At 43.9% G+C, this 14,135-nt stretch overlaps 1 protein-coding gene across 3 annotated transcripts in view; it reads right to left on the bottom strand.

Annotated features, from left to right (window-relative positions):
* Positions 1 to 8,332, bottom strand: part of GSAP (gamma-secretase activating protein) — a 77,826-nt gene extending 69,494 nt beyond the window's left edge. For 2 of the 3 annotated variants that reach the window (XM_087873327.1, XM_087873328.1), the window contains exon 1: positions 8,049 to 8,332. In XM_087873327.1, coding sequence (XP_087729453.1) covers positions 8,049 to 8,259 — 211 coding nt within the window. In that variant the 5' untranslated portion in view covers positions 8,260 to 8,332. The remainder of the gene's footprint in view (positions 1 to 8,048) is intronic. The other variant, XM_087873329.1, reaches the window with a different exon arrangement.
* Between the last annotated feature and the right edge of the window lie 5,803 nt (positions 8,333 to 14,135).

The raw sequence follows: 14,135 nt of genomic DNA, 5'->3' as shown, positions 1-14,135 counted from the left end.
CGGAGAAGGGCGGCATATAAATCAAATTTAAAAAAAAAAAACACACTTGTTAAGTGAGTTCCCCCCCCCTCATTTTACGATCTTTCTTGCCACGGTTGTTAAGTGAATCACTGCAGTGGTTAAGTTACTAACAGATTTGTTAAGTGAATCTGGCTCCCCCCGTTGATTTTGCTCGTCAGAAGGTCATGAAAGCAGATCACATGACCCCGGGAACACTGCGACCGTCATAAATATGAACCAGTTGCCATGCATCCGGTGACCAAGGGGATGCTGCAACGGTCGTAAGTGTGAAAAACTGTCACTTTTTTTTCAGTTGTCACTTCGAACCGTCACTAAAAGAGAGCCAAGGTGGCGCAAGAGAGCCGAGGTGGCGCAGTGATTAGAGTGCAGTACTGCAGCTACTTCAGCTGACTGCTAGTTCAGCAGATCAGCGGATCAAATCTCACCGGCTCAAGGTTGACTCAGCCTTCCATCCTTCCGAGGTGAGTAAAATGAGGACCCAGATTGTTGGGGGCAATATGCTATTTAGTATACTGTCTTTGGTGTAAACCGCCCAGAGTCCTCGGAGAGTGGGCGGCATAGAAATATGACTAATAAATAATAAAAATAAATAAAATAAAATAAATGAGCTGTTGTAAGTCGAGAACTAACTCTAAGACACTTTTGCTATGCTTTGAACTCAACTCCGGGTTCTTTGCGCCTGACACAGATCATGTCTGCAGACCATTTGAATACAGTAAAAATAACTTTTTCCAGCTCTTTTCAGTGAGTTGATTAGGGAGGGAAGCCTCTGCTTCATGAATAGGGTAACTGTTTGGTGGTCGCGTCTCCGAGTTGGCCGCACCTTAACATCACATGGATATTATTAACTTTTTGGAACAGCGAACGATAAACTTTAGAACTTATCCCTCGGAAGGAATTGATCGATCACATGAATTTATTTGAAGAATCTTATGCGTCAAGGGTTCTGATCTTTTTTTTTTTTTAGTGCTTTGAATAAAACTGGCCGGGCCCTCATCTATTCTCTACCTCCCGAGTCCCAGCTGATCAGGAGGGAATGGGGATTTTGCAGTAACCTTCCCCTGGAGTGGGAAGGGAATAGAGATTTTGCAGTATCCTTCCCCTGCCACACCCACCAAGCCATGCCATGCCCACCAAGCCATGCCCACCAAGCCACGCCCACAGAACCGGTAGTAAAAAATTTTGAATCCCATCACTCATACCTTACATATTACATTCTCTCATATTTTGGTTGAAAGCGTTTTCCAGATAATTGATCTGAGCATTTCACCTGATTAAGGGGGATTTAGTCAAAACCGTCTTAAAACGATACCCATCAGATACACGATAAAATCTATTATAAACAATACAACAAATGGCATTTTAATTGTTTCCTTATTTACAAAAATGCCCCGAGCTGTAAACCCAAGGAAAATTGCCTGTTCGGTGGAATACAGAATAGTGGGTGCCATTTACTTGGGTTTGGTTTCAATCATTCAACGTATTTCATGGCAAACTGGGATGAATTGCAAAAAAAGGGGAAGGGTACCCATATTTTGGGGTACATCGGTGCATCCTTCAACTACGGTTGAACTTCAAAAAGATTAATGTAAATGTTAGTATCTTGATGAAAGGCCCCAAAACAGTGGTGAAATCCAATTTTTTTTTTACTACCGGATCTGTGGGTTTGGCTTGGTGGGGCGTGGCTTGGTGGGCGTGGCAGGGGAAGGATACTGCAAAATCTCCATTCCCACCCCACTCTGGAGTCAACCAGAGGTGGTATTTGCTGGTTCTCCGAACTACTCAAAATTTCCGCTACTGGTTCTCCAGAACCTGTCAGAACCTGCTGGATTTCATCCTTGTCCCAAAGACAAAAAGAGGGATTGTCTGACCTACCCAAACTATATCAAACTATTTCAGATCGATTCAAAAAAGATTGACAACAGTCAGTCTGCAAAACTGAGCAGACAGGAAAGAAATGATGATCTAAAACAGGTATGAATGCACTAAAATCAAAGGTTGATAAAAAGTGTTTCAGAATTCGGATTGCATGCAAGTTTCTTGGCTTGGATGGACCTTTTACAGGCAATCCTCGATTTACGACCTCAACTGAGTCCACAATTGCAGTTGCTAAATGAGACCGTTGTTAAGTGAATTTTGCCCCATTTTACGAACTTCCTTGCCACAACTGTGAAGTGAATCACTGCCGTTAAGGTGAAATATTTATACGATCTGAAGAGAAACCAGAGTTGCTACAGTTGTTAAGTGTACTACAGTCGTTAAGTTAGTAAGAAGGTCGTTAAATGAATCTGTCCTGCTCATTGGCCTTGCTTGTCGGAACGTTGCAAAAGGTGAACGCATGTCCCTGGGACACTGCGACCGTCACAAATATGAATCAGTTATCAAACGTTTGAATTTTGAGCACATGGTCGATGGGATGTTGCAAAGGTCGCAACTATGAAAAATGTTCGTAAGTCACATTTTTCACTGTAACTTCGAATGGCCACTAAAGTGAACTGTTGTAAGTCGAGTGTTCTTGGAGCCTACTAATGCAAGACCCATCAACTTTCTCCTACGTGGATCAAAACATCACATGCTCCAAAAGGGATGGAGCAGTTAAGAGCCTAGAGATACTCCCAACTTACTTGGGAGTAAGTTCATTCAGTAGGGCTGAGAAATAAAGTTGGAGTATACTAGCACTAATTACAATCATCACCTCCTTTTAATGACCCCATAACCCTTGCAGAGTGGAGTCTGGGCAACTGAATGGAGGAAAGCATTTACTGGCCAGATGCCTTTCTTGTCGCCAGTGCTGAATTTTATTCAGCAGATAAATTCTCATTATGCCCAGAGAGAGAAATATCGGCCTCTACCTAGGATCGAACTCGCAGCCTCCTGACTGTGAGGTGGGAGCTCCACCTCTAAGCCACCGCGCCACTCTCTAGCACTAATTACAATGAATGTGCTTAAAACTCATAGGCAATGTCCTTTGTAGAGAAGCTCTCCCAACAAATTTTGCCTTACCCAAGGAAACTAAAATTTATAACAGTAACAGAGTTGGAAGGGGCCTTGGAGGTCATCTAGTCCCACCCCCCTGCTAACGCAGGAGACTTATATTTGCAAAGTGCCCAAAACTTCTACCTTCGATGTTTGCATTGTAGAAATTCGAAATTTAACCGCAAGTAAATGCCGACTAATATACAAGTGCTCTTCCTTCAGGTCTGAGAAGAAGAAAAAAAAAATTGCAAATATATAAATGTCAAATTGTGACATTCATACAGAGAGTGAAGGCTGGCCTACGTGATAGATGGTTAGTAGGAAGTAGGAATGAATAATGATTTCCTGCCGTCTCGTGTTTCAGTTCTAGCAGTTTTAAGCTCTCTTTTTCAATTATTAAACTACGAGATAACCTTATGTCACCTTTTAAGGAAGTTTCAATAACCAATCAAATAGCACTTTGTTATTTTATATATATATATATGCAAAAAATTAAAATCTCGGGTGTTTTCCCACGTCATTGTAAATAAGTTAGTTAAAAATGTTTAAAATTCTGGTTAAAATCCCAGCTTAAAATCTTCTAAAAATCCTTACAGAGCACTCTGCAAGGTCCTTTAAAACCTCAGCTAAAATCCTACCAGTGACTTTAAAAGTTTTTCTTTCTAGCAACGTTTCGACAGGCTCACAACCCTGTCATCTTCAGGCTCTTGCTAGAAAGAAAAACTTTTAAAATACTGGTAGGATTTTAGCTAAGGTTTTAAAGGACCTTGCAGAGTGCTCTGTAAGGATTTTTAGAAGATTTTAAGCTGGGATTTTAACCAGAATTTTAAACATTTTTAACTAACTTATTTACAATGACGCGGGAAAACACCCAAGATTTTAATTTTTTGCATATGCACACCCGCGAAAACTTAAGAAGACATATATATATGTTGTCTGAGGTTTTCGCGGGTGTTTGTATGTAGGTCTTTGGTTATTCGGGTTTTCTCCCGCGTAAAATTGGAGGTTTCTTGGCAACGTTTCGACAAGTCTCATTCGTCATCTTCAGGCTGGTGTCTTCGGCTTCATGCTTCTAGGATTGGGTGGAGGTGTGTTCTGATTGGTTGGGGGTTTGGCTGTGTTCTGATTGGATGGGGGGTTGGCTGTGCTCTGATTGGATGGGTGTGTGTTCTGTTTGGGTGGGGGCTTGGTTGTGCACCCAATCAGAACACAGCCAAGCTCCCACCCAATCAGTTCACACCCCCACTGGCAGTTAAAAGGAAGAAACAGCTGTGATCACACACATTGCTCCTAGAAGCACGAAGCCGAAGACACCAGCCTGAAGATGACGAATGAGACTTCGTCGAAACGTTGCCAAGAAACCTCCAATTTTACGCGGGAGAAAACCCGAATAACCAAAGACACACACACACACACACACACACACACATTCTTTCCTTTTTGTAGGCTTTATGTGTATTTCTCTTTAGCCAGGTTCTTCCTACGTAAACCAAGATCTTTCTGCAGCCCTAATTCAGTGAAATCCCAAACCACTAGTTTCTAGGCTTTTTTTCTCCAGCAGCCAGCAATCTTAGTCTCCTTAGTCTCCCAATGGGCAGCAGGGAGCTTGCTGGCTGCTGCAAAAAAGTCCTAGAAACTAATGGATTGGGATTTCACTGAACTAGGGCTGCAGAAAAATCTTGGTTTACGTAGGAAGAACCTGGCTAAAGAGAAATACATTTATTTATTTATTTATTTATTTATTTATTTATTTATTTATTTATTTATTTATTTATTTATTTATTTATTTATTTGCAGGTAGTTTCAATCAGATATGTGAATAGTTTGAAAATATCCATTTTTCTTGGCACTGATCTTTACTAACGTTTAGTAACTGAGATACGATCCAGCCGAGACTCAAGCACTGTTTACATTTCCTTTCATTTCAAGGAGAAAGAGCAATGATTAACTTTGTTGAAGCCAGGCAGCCCAAAAAAAAAAAAAATCAGTTTCTCCAACTTCTCACCCTAGGAACTTCAACATCGAGGTTTCCTCCAGAATCCAGACCGTGCTTATTCTCCAATTCAATTAAATGACAATATAAAAAGCCAATGACCTTTGGCCAAATATTTATTTTATTTATTTATTTTCAATTTATATACCGCCTTTCTCCCTGAGGACTCAGGGCGGTGCACAGCCAGAATTAAAAACATGAAATACAAATATTAAAAACAATTAAAATCTATATAAATTTGGCCCAAAATTTAAAAAACCACAAACCAATTAAACATTTAAAAATTTTAAAAAATTTCTTCCTAAGCCAGGCTTGCTGGAAAAAGTGGGTTTTAAGGGCACGGCGTCTAAATAACCATGTCTAAATACATGGTTTAGAGGCCACAAATTTGAAAAAGCACAAAACCTGTTCTTAAAGAGTGGTGCAATCCTCACGAAAATCTACTCCTAATGGCTTTTTGAGATTTTAGTAATGGATTTCCTAATCCTGCAAGAAGGACGTGAGATTCTAATAAAAGAGAATATTTGTAGCTCAGAGGTGACATGAGGGGTCCTTGATGCTCTCTGAGCTTGCTTTTTTTTCTTGCAAACGTTTCATGACCCAACTAGATAACATCATCAGTGCTAGAAGGGGTTAGGTTTGTAGAGAGGAGGAGGAGGAGGAGGAGGAGGAGGAGGAGGAGGAGGAGGAGGAGGAGGAGGAGGAGGAGGAGGAGAATGATTGTGGAGTCCTTGGCGCTCTCTGAGCTTGCTTCTTTTCTTGCAGACGTTTCATGACCCAATTAGGTAATATCATCAGTGCTAGTGGAACAAAGGACATGATTCCCTAGCCCACATTTTAAAAACATTGGGGAGTGGGCCAAAATGAGGATTTTTTGTCTGTTTCTCAGCCACGCCATTTAAGGGCGCTGGTTGCAATCCTATCAGGGTGGATAAAAATCAATGATTTTTTTTAAAAAAAATAAAATCAGATTTTTTTTTATTTAAATTGGATTTTTTTTATTTAAATTGGATTTTTTTTGATTTTTATCGAATTTATTTTAATAAAAAACTTTGGGGGTAAAAATCTATCGTAAAATAGTTTTCTATTTAAGATACATAAATAATTTAGTTTATTCAGCATGAAATGGAGCTTAGTTATGTAGCATGAGGCTGTATATTCTGCAACACTGGGACTATCAGTGAGTCAACAGTGGGTCAAAGGAGTAGCAGAGATGACAGTTGCTCTTTAAAAATTATGATTTAAATCGAGTTGATTTAAATCAAGCCTTTTTACTAGTGATTTAAATCATGATTTAAATTGTGATTTAAATCAACTCGATTTAAATCAAATCCACCCTGAATCCTATACACACAGGCCTACCAGCAAGGAAGGGCATTGTAGACTCAACTTTGGGCTATTTATTTATTTAGCATATGACATAGAGTAGCCGGGTAATGGTATAGGTAGTCCTCAACTTACCACAGTTCATTTAGTGACCGTTGAAAGTTACAACAGCAATGAAAAAAAAGCAATTTATGTCAGTTTGCCAGCCAATGGTCACGTCATCAAAATTCAGCCTGACTCACATTTATGACGGTTGCAGTGTCCCGAAGTCACGTGATCCCCTTTTGCGGCCTTCTGACTAAGCAAAGTCAATGGGGAAGCCAGATTCGTTTAACAACTGATCCGCTTAACAACCGTTGACAAGAAAGTTCTTAAAACGGGGCAAAACTCACTTAACAACCGTCTCACTTAGCCACAGAGATGTTGCGCTCGATTGCAGTGGGAAGCTACCTACAATTACTACGATAACACCCTGTGATGGAAAGACGTAGTCGATTTTTCTGAGGTAGGAGGAATTCAAAAAGTTACAAGTGGTAGTAGCTTACATTTTGAAATAAGTTGGTTGACGAGAATGGAATTAAGTGTTCCACAGAGGCAGTCCTCGATTTACAACAGTTCATTTAGTGACTGCACTGAAAAAAAATAAGCGACTTACGATCGTTTTTCACACTTTACGACCGTTGCCGCATTCCCATCCTGGCCACGCGATTTACATTTGGATGGGTGAATTCAGACGCTTGGCCAAGTGGTCCCTAGTTGTGACGGTGGTCAGGCGATCCGCTTTTGCGATCTGCCCGACGGGCAACGTCAACGGGTGAAAAGCCGGGTTCGCTTAACAACCACGCCACTAACTGAACGCACAAAGGGGGTTGGACTAGTAAGACCTCCAAGGTCCCTTCCGACTCTTGCTATTCTATTTCAAACGCAGCCATTCGCTTCACCGCCACAGCCAGAAAAGTCGTAAAAAAAAAGAGCCTTGATAGTACAGTGGTCTAAGCACCCTGTTATTAACACAGCTGCCTGCAATTACTGCTGGTTCGAATCTCGCCAAGGCTCAAGGTCGACTCAGCCTTCCATCCTTTCTAAGGTAGGTAAATTGAGGACCCAGTTTGTGGGGGCAATAAGCTGACTTTGTATAAATATACAAACGGATGAAGGCTTAACGCTTAACGCACTGTAAGCCGCCCTGAGTCTCCGGAGAAGGGCGGCATATAAATCAAATTAAAAAAAAAAAAAAATGGGAACAAACTCGCTTAACTCGCCCTGAGTCTTCGGAGAGGGGCAGCATCTAAATTTAATTAATTCAAATTTAATTAATTAAATTAAATTAAATTAAATTAAATTAACTCGCATTTCGCTTATTATAGCAACATCAATTCAGGGCTCAACCGTGGTCCTAACCCGAGGACCCACCTGGTATATATTCCTCTCTCTCTCTTTCTCTGTATCCAATGAAGTTGCAAAAGTTTGTTAGTTAGAAAGGAGGAGGAAAAATTGTTTTTTTTTTTTCCTGTGTAAGTGAGTCACTATAGGATCCGGTTTTCCCAACTTTGGAGCTAAGAAACCCGAGCAAAGGGAAGAGATTTCTGTGGGATCCCTCGTTTGGCAGAGCCCCCCCCCAGCGGGATCCCCGTGGATTCCCTCCCCACCCCACCCCACGCAAGCAGCACGGGGCTGGTCCAGCTGCTTGCACCCAATAGGTAAGGTTTGCCAAGCCCAGCCCGGTGCTCACCTGCGCCGCCCTCTCGCTCAGCCGCCGCCCGCTCCGAAAGCCAAGGTCCCACGTCCCGGGAAGGGTCGAAGCGAGCGCTCAGCTTGCAGAGCATCGCCCGGAAAGCGGCACCCGGCCCGGGGGCTGCGAAGGAAGGAGCTTGGCTCGCCTCTGGTCGGGCTTTAGGACCCGGGGCGGCGGCGGCGGCGGCGGAGTCGGCAGCGGCTTCCATCCGCGCGCCAGCGCTACTTTCACTTCTGCCGCAGCTTACAGCAGCCAGCCTAATGAGGCGGGGGAAGCCGTTTCCGATTGGACGCGCCGCGCGTCCTTCAGCGGAGCCTGGAGGGGCGGGAACGAGTGTGGTGCGCTTGCGGAGGGAGAAGGAGCACATGCCGGAGTTATTCTGTAGTAGTAGTAGTAGTAGTAGTAAGTAGTATCAGGGTAGTAGTACAGGAGTAGTACAGGAGTAGCAATGTTGTTGATCGGTGCAGTCAGCCAGAAGTTCAGACTGAGCTTGTTGTTAGTATTAGTATTATTATCATTATCACCATTATCGCTATCATTAGCATTAGCAGTATTGTGGTATTATAGTAGTAGTACAGTAGTAGTAGTGTTCTTTATCATTGAAGTCAGCCAGATGTTCAGACTGTTTGGCATTAGTAGTAGTAGTAGTAGTAGTGTCATAGCAATAGTACCATAGTAGTAGTACAGTAGTAGTACTACAGTAGTGGTAGTGTTGTTGATCATTGCACAGTCAGCCAGATGTTCAGACTGGGTTTGGCATTATTATCATTATTAGTAGTAGTAGTAGTAGTAGTATCATAGCAATAGTACCATAGTAGTAGTACAGTAGTAGTACTACAGTAGAGGTAGTGTTGTTGATCATTGCACAATAAGCCAATGTTCAGACTGGGTTTGGCATTATTAATTATTATTAGTATTATCATTATCATTATCGTTAGTAGTAGTAGTAGTGATAGTATCATAGCAGTAGTACCATAGTAGTAGTAGTACAGTAGTGGTAGTGGTGTTGATCATTGCACAGTCAGCCAGATGTTCAGACTGGTTTGGCGTTATTATTATTATTATTATTATTATTATTATTAATAATAATAATAATAATAATAATAATAATAATATATTATTATTATCAGTAGTAGTAGTGATAGTATTAATAATAATAATAATAATATATTATTATTATTATTATTATTATTATTATTATTATTATTATTATCATTAGTAGTAGTAGTAGTGATAGTATCATAGCAGTAGTACCATAGTAGTGGTACAGTAGTGGTAGTGGTGTTGATCATTGCACAATCAGCCAGATGTTCAGACTGGGTTTGACATCATCATCATCATCATCATCATTATCATTATTAGTAGTAATGGTAGTATCATAGCAGTAGTACCGTAGTAGTGGTACAGTAGTAGTGGTATAGTGGTGGTAGTGTTGTTGATCATTGCACAGTCAGCCAGATGTTCAGACTGGGTGTGGCATCATCATCATCGTCATTTTGGATGAAGGAAAAAAAAATCCTCCCATTGCTTTCTTCACCGGGACGGCCAGGAAGGGCTCGGTCCCACTGGGAGCCGCTTTATGCAAGGCACTGCGTCAGGATCGGCAGCAGCCTCCTTCGCAAGTCTTTTTTGGCCTTTTAAGAAAGAATGAATAATTACCAATAAAGGGATATTTGTAGCTCTGGGTTGAAATGAGGGGTCCTTGGTTCTTCCTGCTAGCACTGACGACGTTACCTGGTTTCAATCAATCAATCAATCAATCCAAGCAAGAAAGCAAGCATTCAGACTCGAGCTGGAAGGGACCTTGGAGGTCTTCTAGTCCAACCCCCTGCGTCTGCAAGAAAACAAGCAAGCTCAGAGAGCACCAAGGACACCCCCGCCCCCAAGGAAAGTCATGTTGTTGGCTGAAGGGTCGACCAAGTTGTGGTTCCTCCATCACTGAAGGTTTTCAAGTAGAGATTGGACAACTATTAGTCCCGAATGGTATACGGTCTCCTGCTTAAGCAGGGGGTTGGACTAGAAGACTTCCAAGGTCCCTTCCAACTTGGTTATTTTATGTTCCTAATAGGCAGGATCGGTGTGGGTTTCCCGACGTAAGGCATCCTGTGCAATAAAGGGGCGAAGTGGTGGTTTGGATTCCCAGAAGTGGAATTAAATGGATCGTTAAGAGGAAATAAGGAACAACTCTGAGGAGCTCAAACCCACCTGAATCATCGTTAGTGTCAGGTTTCGATGCTATCTCAAAATAAAGGAATTTCCAAACTGCCGATCTTTAAGGGAATTTTCTCTTTATTGAGCATAGTGATTTGTCCCTGGCTCTTTCGCGGTCAGTACTGACCTTTGCCCCCCAATCCCTCCCTTTCCAATCCCCAATTCTCTGCGTCTCATCGGCTATCTTCCAAGCCACTTTCCTCATCCCTCCTCCATCAGATCACAGGAATGTCTCCCTCCTCCCATCTCCGAGGAGACAGAATCTTCAAAGGAATTAAGTAGGCAAAAGTTCAAGCTTCTCCTCTCCTTATATATGTCAGTGCTGGGACGCTGACAGTTAGCTTCTGAGGTTGCTTAAAACTTTTAGTTGTAGGCGAGACCAATCTCTCGCTCAGTGGTGTTGTTAGAATCCTGTTGTCCCTAAAATTGCCTCAGCGTAACTACTCAGTCTTCCTGTTTATATCTTCCATCGGTCTAACCCAGGGATGTCAAACGCAAGGGCTGCGGGCCGGATGTGCCCTGCGGGGTGCTTAAATGGGGCCTGTGGGGCCACCCTGGAAACAGGGAAGGTCCGGCCCGCGATGCCTCTGTCAACAAAAAATGGAGCTTGGGAGGGCCGCGTGCAGCTGTCCCAGGTTCAGTTTTCGGCCGCGAGGCCACCCTGGAAACAGCGAAGGTCCGGCCTGCGATGCCTCTGCCAACAAAAATGGAGCTCGGGAGGGCAGCGCGCAGCTATCCTAGGCTCTGTTTTCATTGGCGACGGCCTCCAACAGCCCTCTGCCACCAAAAAGAAAGCTCGGGGGGAGCCCCCCCCCCAAGATCCATTTTTGCTAGCGGAGGACTGCAGGAGGCCGTCGCAGCAGAAAACAGGGCCCAGGAGCCCGTTTTTGCTGGCAGAGCGCTCAGGCCACCACACGTGCCCCCGACACAAGTGATGTCATGCTGGCCACGCCCCCCCCTCCTCGAGGTCAAACACAACCTCAGTGAAATCGAGTTTGACACCCCTGGTCTAGCCACTCCATGCATCTGGCAAAATGAATCAGGCTCTTTTAATAAAATATCTCTGTTGGAAAAAGTTCCTCTCCGACGGCTGGTTTTTGTTGCTAGAGTTTTGGGGTGCTTTTACGCAGAGCAAGGGTGAAATCCAGCAGGTTCTGACAGGTTTTGGAGAACCGGTAGCAGAAATTTTGAGCAGTTCGGAGAACCGGCAAATACCACCTCTGGCTGGCCCCAGAGGTGATTGGAGAATTTTGCAATATCCTTCCCCCCCAGGACTGGGGAGGGAATGGGGATTTTGCAATATCCTTCCCCTGCCATGCCTACCAAGCCACACCATGCCCACCAAGCCACGCCCACAGAACTGGTAGTAAAAAAATTTGGATTTCACCATTGACACAGAGTCTTTTTAAAGGACAGATGTATCTGAGTCTGCAAAAATTAATTTAGATGGCAGTAACCTTCAAGTTATCTGTGAATCTTGTCTGCCCTCCAGTGGTCGTCTGAAGTTTTGCAACTCAGATCTGACTATTGCAGGACTTGGAACTACTCTTCAGCTCACCTAAAATATCCCTGCGATTTTATATCTATATAAATTGTGTCACTCGCGTTAACCGGTCACATAAAGGACAAGCATTTGCAGAATGTCCCAAACTTGGTTAGACCTAACCTTGGTTAGGATTGTGTAGCTTGGTGTGGTACACGAATGGAGCCTATGGATTGTGGAAAAGGATAGGTAGAGTATTGATCAGCCTTTGAACTTTGGTGTTGGAGAAGGCTCTTGGGACTAAGGAGAGAGCTAAGAAAGCAAATAGACCATCGAACAAATAAATCCTGATTTCTGACTTGAGGCACAAATGAGCAAGCATAAGCTGCCTCTTATCTGATTGTGGCCTAGTCTGTGGCTCTTCCTCCTGTCTCTCAAGGTCATTTCCACATGCCGTAAAACCAGTGGTGAAATCTAAATTTTTTTATTACTAGTTCGGTGGGCGTGGCTTGGTGGGCGTGATGTGGCTTGGTGGGCGTGGTTTGGTGGGCATGGCAAAGGGAAGGATACTGTAAAATCTCCACTCCCACCCCACTCCAGGGGAAGGATACTGCAAAATCTCCACTCCCACCCCACTCTGGGGTCAGCCAGAGGTGGTATTTGCCGGTTCTCCGAACTACTCAAAATTTCTGCTACCGGTTCTTCAGAACCTGCTGGATTTCACCCCTGCATAAAACTTATACTCTTTGGGGCAGGGATGTCAAACTCAAGGCCCGCGAGCCAGATTTGACCCGCAGGGTGCTTAGATCTAGCCTGCAGGGCCAGCCTGGAAATATCAAAGGACCGGCCCATGGTGCCTCTGCCAGCCAAGACGGGGTGCAGGGGGGGTGCCTCGTGTACCTCCGTGACCCGTTTTCGACCTCCATGGCCTCCTGCAGCTGAAAATGGGGCGCGCGGGGGGGGTGCTGCTGGAGGAAGTGCCCGTCCCGTCTCCCTCCCGCTCCCCGCTCTCCCTGGCCGGCCTGCGGAGAAGTACAATTCTGATCCGGCCCTCAAAGAAATCCAGTTCGACACCCCTGCTTGTGGGAGAGCCTACAGCTTCAGGATGTAGATGTTATAATTACACCCATTTGTCTGACCTCGATATTCCCAATAATATACACCGGCACAACTTCCCAAAATACAAACCATCTTTATTACTCATTAACAATTTCATGTAGTCTGAAGCGCAGTTGCACATCGAGGCAACCACGGAGTAGAAGGAATGTGAAACGGAGGCTTTCTCTTCCAAGAATTTGGGACTTTTCCTAAATTATGACTGGAACCACTGATTGTGGTCTACTCACAAATATAACCCTGATTTGGATATAGCCTGGTGAGAATTGGAGTGAATGCAAGGTTTCTGTAGGAGATGAATGGGCTGAGCCCGAGGGAGGAGTCAAACGTGTCATCGGTCTTGAGTCTCTTTGTACCCACAAGAGATTTGAGTCCAGCTCACCTTGAATTCCCATGAATTCTTATCTACCGCCAATTTGCTTTGACTGTTAGTAGTTCGGATTCTTGTAGACAGCTTCAGCTTGCAATAAATCCTTATACAGGTAGTCCTCAATTTACGACCACAATTGAGCCCAAAATCTATGTAGCTAAGTGAGACATTTCTTAAGTGAGTTTTGCTCCCTTTTACGACTTTTTCTTGCCGCACTTGTTAAGCGAATCACTGCAATGGTTAAGTTAGTAGCCTGGCTGTTAAGTGAATCTGATTTGCCCCTTGACTTGGCTTGTCAGAAGGCCGCAAAAAGGGACCACGTGACAACACACACACACCCCTCCCCAGGGACACTGCAACCGTCATAAACGTGAGTCGGTTGTCAAGCGTCCTCTTGTGACCACGGGGATGCTGCAATGGCCGTAAGTGTGAAAAATGGTCTTTTTTTTTCCAGTGCTGCTGTAACTTCAAACGGTCACTAAGCGAGCTGTCGTAAGTCGAGGACTACCTGTATTCATTTCAGCTTCCCGGTTTCCGGGCTTGACAGCTTCCTCGCTTAAGCAATGGATAGTTTGAACTGAGCCCAACCTGTCCAAACCAAAGGAGAAAACTACCCCAAATTACCTCTTCGCTTACATCTGTGCACAGTCTTAATTTTAGTCGAGTGCAACAGGATGAAGAAAAAAATCCATAGGTGAATCAGTTAGGAGGGAAGCAGTGGAATGCTTTCAAAAGCATTCCAGTCAGTGGTGGGTTCCTCCTGGCTCGGCTCGGTTCGGCCGAGCCGGTAGCAGTGACGATATGATATCACCGAACCAGTTTTCCTTGTTCGAGAGCTGGGCCCTCCCGCCTCCCCCCCCGCGTTATTCTTATCTTTTATTTGGCCCCACCCCCAATCTATTCG

Source organism: Pantherophis guttatus, chromosome 7 (assembly GCF_059756535.1).
Source record: "Pantherophis guttatus breed Tessera chromosome 7, ASM5975653v1, whole genome shotgun sequence".
NCBI lineage: Eukaryota > Metazoa > Chordata > Lepidosauria > Squamata > Colubridae > Pantherophis > Pantherophis guttatus.
This window is presented reverse-complemented; position numbering and strand designations above follow the sequence as displayed.